Here is a 4,634-nt window from a genome sequence, read left to right on the forward strand (position 1 = left end):
TTTATTTAAATATTTATTAAAAACAAAACAAATAATAAAATAAAAAGAGAAGAAAGAATAAAAATAGCTTCTGCTTATACACCGCGATTTCGGGTGTACAGGCAGGTAGGTGTTGTGTATGGTGTGTATAGGGGGTGTCATTAGATACGTCTTTTCTTCCTTTATTTCTTCTTTATTTAATTAAAAAAATAAAAAGGAATAAATAATTTAATTAATTACTTTTTATTTTATGCAGAAACCCATTAAAAATATGCAAATAATAGACAGAGAGGGGCCCCTACGTATAAAGAAACAAGCCTGCGGTCATACACTACACACATGACCACTGGAGGCCCCCTGGGGGCCCCCCTGCTGATGGGTATTTTGTATATTTTCTTTTTAATTATATATTTATTTACATTAAGAAACCTTTTTATTTAATTACGGTTTATTTTATCTTCTCTTAGGTCCCTCTAGGGGGCCCCCCAGGCATAAACTAGGGGGGCCCCGGTAACAGCTAGCTCACAAGTGGTAGTTGAGGCATCATAAGGGGGCCCCCGTATCCTTTCTTCTTCAGTAGGGTACATCTGGGGTCCCCGGGGGCCCCTTGGGGCCCCTGAGATGGAAGATGAAGTAGCAGCAAACCTACAGCGCCTGCCTTATACCCCCTACACCCCTGCAGGAGCTGGTCTCTCTGTGTGTCTCCCTCTTCCCCCTACCCCCCGCTGTATAGGCAGGAGGGGGGCCCCCTCATTAGTAAGGCGTGTTGATTCGGAGGGGCCCCCTAGGGGAGGGGGGGCCCCCAAGGGGGGGGGCCCCAAAGGAGGGGGGGCTCCAAGAGGGGGCCCCCAGGAAGGGGGAGGCCACCAAGGGGGCCCCATACCCAGGGCTCGTTCTGTACCAAGAGCTGTATCTACAATAAAGGAATACACTAGAAGGAGTCTCTGTGACGCCTATACACCCCGGGGCCCTACAGAGAGGTTAGGGGGCCCCTCCTATAGTTCCTCTATAGGGGGGCCCCCTTCTTTTAATACTGGTTCAGGGGTGCCTGTGGGGACACGGCTACGACCGGGTGTACGTACAACCCAGCAGCAGCAGCAGCAACAGCAACAGCAACAGCAACAGCAAATGGCGACCCGGAGGCTGTCTGCTAGCCCTGGAAGGGTATGTGGAAGGGTATCTCCGCGAAAGGGTGGGGCCCCTGGAGGGGCCCCTGGGGGCCCCCCTGGAGGGGCCCCCCCTGGTGGGTGCAGCGTTGCTGCCCTAACGGAGGCCCTACAAAGGAACCAAGAAGAGTTGCAGCAATTAAATCAAAGTTTACAAGAATTATCTCATCAAGATAACCCTAGTAAGGTAGGGGGCCCCCCTAGGGGCCCCCGTGCCTCTAGTGGGGGCCCCAGGTCTGATGCTCCAGGCACCAGCATAAAGAGGCCCTCCTCTGGGGGCCCCCCATCTAATTCGTCACCTGCAGCAGCAGCAGCAGCAGCAGCAGCAGCAGGCTCAGGCCGTACAAGAGTATACAGCAAGGGCCCCCAGATAGTTAGTACTGGGGGTAGGGTATCGTCCCCTTCTCGTGGTGTATACAGGGTGGCCCCCGCCAATGGGTCCGTTCCAGGGGTGGGCCCCACCCAAAGGGGGGCCCCCCCTCCAAAGGGGGCCCCCTCTCCAAAGGGGGCCCCCCCTCCAAAGGGGGCCCCCGAGGAAATAAGCGAAGGAGAACGAATTCGTTTTATGATTGCCATGGGGGAAGTAGAGAGACAATTTGCAGAAAAATTAGAGAATTGTGTATCTGTATTACCACAACAATTAAGAAAAAAGGTAAACCCTAAACCCTAAACCCTAAACCCTAATTAACCCTAATTAACCCTAATTAACCCTAATTAACCCTAATTAACCCTAATTAACCCTAATTAACACTAAACCCTAATAATAAACAATAGCATGTATTAGTATTATTTAGTGGGATATTAGACAGTTGTGTATCTGTACTACAACAAGAATTAAGAAAAAAGGTAAACCCTAAACCCTAAACCCTAATAAACACTAATAAACACTAATTAACCCTAAATCATAGATTATTTAACGGCGGCAGGGAGAGGGTTTAGGTAGGAAGGAGGATGGAGACACGGACTTGCAAACATCGCGTCCTATTAGGGTTTAGGGTTTAGGGTTTAGAGTGCAGCTGTAGTTATGCAAAAGTTGGGGACTATAAACCCTAAACCCTAAACCCTAAACCCTAATAGGACCCATTCTGTGAGGGTTTAGAGTGAGAAGAAAGGAGACAGCATGTATAGGCATGCATGCTACTGTTGCTGCTACTTGCTGCTCATGCTGCTGCTGCTGCTGTTGCTGCTGCTGCTGCTGCAGGTAGCAGATGCGGGGCCCCTCGAAGAGAAGCTGCAGCAGTTGCAGGGGGCCCTCTTGCTGCTAACAAACAAACCCATGTAAGGGCCCCCTCTCCTTTCTTGCTGCTGCATGCATTATTAACTAATAAATAATAATAAATAAATAAATAAATAATAAATAAATAAATAACAATATATATTATTAATTATTATTTAATATTTATAAATATATACATATGCATGCATCTACGAGTGTCTGTACATACAATGCTTGCTGTTGCTGTTGTTGTTGCTGCTGTTGGTGCTGCTCTTGTTGGTGCTGCTGCTGTTGCTGCTGCTGCTGTTGCTGCTGCTGCTGCTGCCAGGGATAGAGGACTGTCCCCTGCAGAGAGAGAAGGACTCCGTGCATTAAATGCCCAAAGAAAAAGAGAAGCAAAATTACAGACAGTAATCAAACCCTAAACCCTAAACCCTAAACCCTAAACCCTTGTTTTGTGTTTTGTATTAATAGAATAATTGACAGCAGCAGCAGCAGCAGCAACCAGCAGCAGCAACACAATAACAGCAAGACAGCAGCAGCAAGACAACAACAACGACGACAACAACAACAACAACAGCAGCAGCAGCAGCAGCAGCAAGACAAGAGGTATTATTTCTTTTTTTTTGTGTATAGGCATTAACAGACACAAGAGCAAAATTAGAGGCAGCAAGACACGAAGTTGCTGCTCTTCGTCGTTTGCTGCTGCCGCTGCAGCACAGTGTTGCTGCATATGCTGCGCTGCAGCGCGCAGACACTGCAGCAGCAGCAGCTACACCTTATTCCCCTTATAGACCTGCTGTACCTGCTCTAGAAGACCCAGGGGGGCCCCCTCTGCATTCAGGGGGGGGGCCCCCTCTACATCAAGGGGGCCTCCCTCATTATCCAGAGGGGCCCCACCACAGGGGTATTTCTAGAGAGGGGCCCCCGCCCTCAGAGGGTACACCCTATTGTCTTTCTCCTAAGGGTCCTTCAGGGGCCCCCCGGGGGCCCCCCAATAGCCATCTCCACCGGAGAGAAGACCCTATGGGGGCCCCTACAGAAGAAGACATAATGCAGAGGGTACATCTCCATACCTCTAGGGGGGCCCCCCAAGAGGTAATGCAAGATACAGAGGACTTCACCACCTCGGGGGGCCCCCCACACCCATCTAAGGGGGGGCCCCCACACACACAGGGAGGGGGGCCCCCACAACCGTGGGAGAGGGGCCCCCATGAGTATGGGGGCCCCTCCTTTGGTGTTAATGGGGCCCCTACAGGAGCAGCAAGTCAAGGAGAAGATAAACAGCCTAATGCAGCATACCGCCACGGGAAAGAAAACAGCAGCAGCAGCAGCAGCAGCAGCAGCAGCAGCAGCAGCAAGCTGTCATTAGAGGAGGCCTTCCCTAAGGAGAGAAGATATGATAGTATAGAAGAAAAAGGAATATTTAGGGCCCCCTCTGCAGCAGATAGCAGCAGTCTCTTTACCTGGGGTAAGCTCCTGCTGCTGCTGTTGCTGCTGCTGCTGCTGTTGCTGTTGCTGCACTGTGTTGAATAAGCCATAACAGCAGATAGGTGCCAACATGGGTCCTAGGGTTTAGGGTTTAGGGTTTAGGGTTTAGGGTTTGTGATGGCTCAGACAAGGAAGACGATGATGTAAAGTGGGCATCAGATTTCTTAAAGAGACAGTAAGCATGCTGCTGCTGCTGCTGCTGCTGCTGCTGCTGTTGCTGTTGCTGCTGCTGCTGCTGCTGCTGTTGCTGCTGCTGCTGCTCTAGAGTACAGGAATATTTACCAACACAAATATGTGCATATGTGGCAAAATAAATGTCCCTTACTGCTCTTGCTGCTGCTGCTGCTGCTGTTGCTGCTGTTGCTGCTGCTGCTGCTGCAGGTACGAACAGTGCGGGTTGGACTTCGGAGACATCCCGCCGAGGCCTGATGACCTTGACAGTCTATAAACTGCAGCAGCAGCAGCTGCTGCTGCTGCTGCAGCAGCAGTTTGCTGCTGCAGTGCTGCAGTTGCTGCTTCTGCTGCATATACAGTTGTTGCGCTAGCTGCAGTTGTTGCTTTTGCTGCAGTTGCTGCAGTTGTTGCTGCACCTGAAGGTGCTGCTGCTGGTGCTGCGCTTTTTTCAGTGTAGCAGCAGCACAGCAGCAGCAGCACAGCAGCAGCAGCACAGCAGCAGCAGCAGCGGCAGCAGCTTCTCTTGTGCGGAGCAGCAACCTTGCTGGCCCCACAGACACTTACAAGTAAAAGAGTTGAAGGTTTTAGGGTTTAGGGTTTAGGGTTTA

General features: G+C 50.5%; 1 protein-coding gene across 1 annotated transcript; it reads left to right on the plus strand.

The window, feature by feature from the left end:
* Positions 1-600: 600 nt before the first annotated feature.
* EMWEY_00030350 (hypothetical protein) lies at positions 601-4,300 on the plus strand (the record flags this gene model as incomplete). The annotated part of the gene is made up of 6 exons (XM_013478291.1): positions 601-1,797; positions 2,347-2,423; positions 2,690-2,771; positions 2,998-3,832; positions 3,979-4,027; positions 4,234-4,300. 6 exons carry the CDS (start codon positions 601-603, stop codon positions 4,298-4,300), a joined length of 2,307 nt encoding a protein of 768 aa, XP_013333745.1.
* Positions 4,301-4,634: the final 334 nt, after the last annotated feature.

Source organism: Eimeria maxima, genomic scaffold (assembly GCF_000499605.1).
Source record: "Eimeria maxima Weybridge genomic scaffold, Emw_scaff368, whole genome shotgun sequence".
NCBI classification, from domain to species: domain Eukaryota; phylum Apicomplexa; class Conoidasida; order Eucoccidiorida; family Eimeriidae; genus Eimeria; species Eimeria maxima.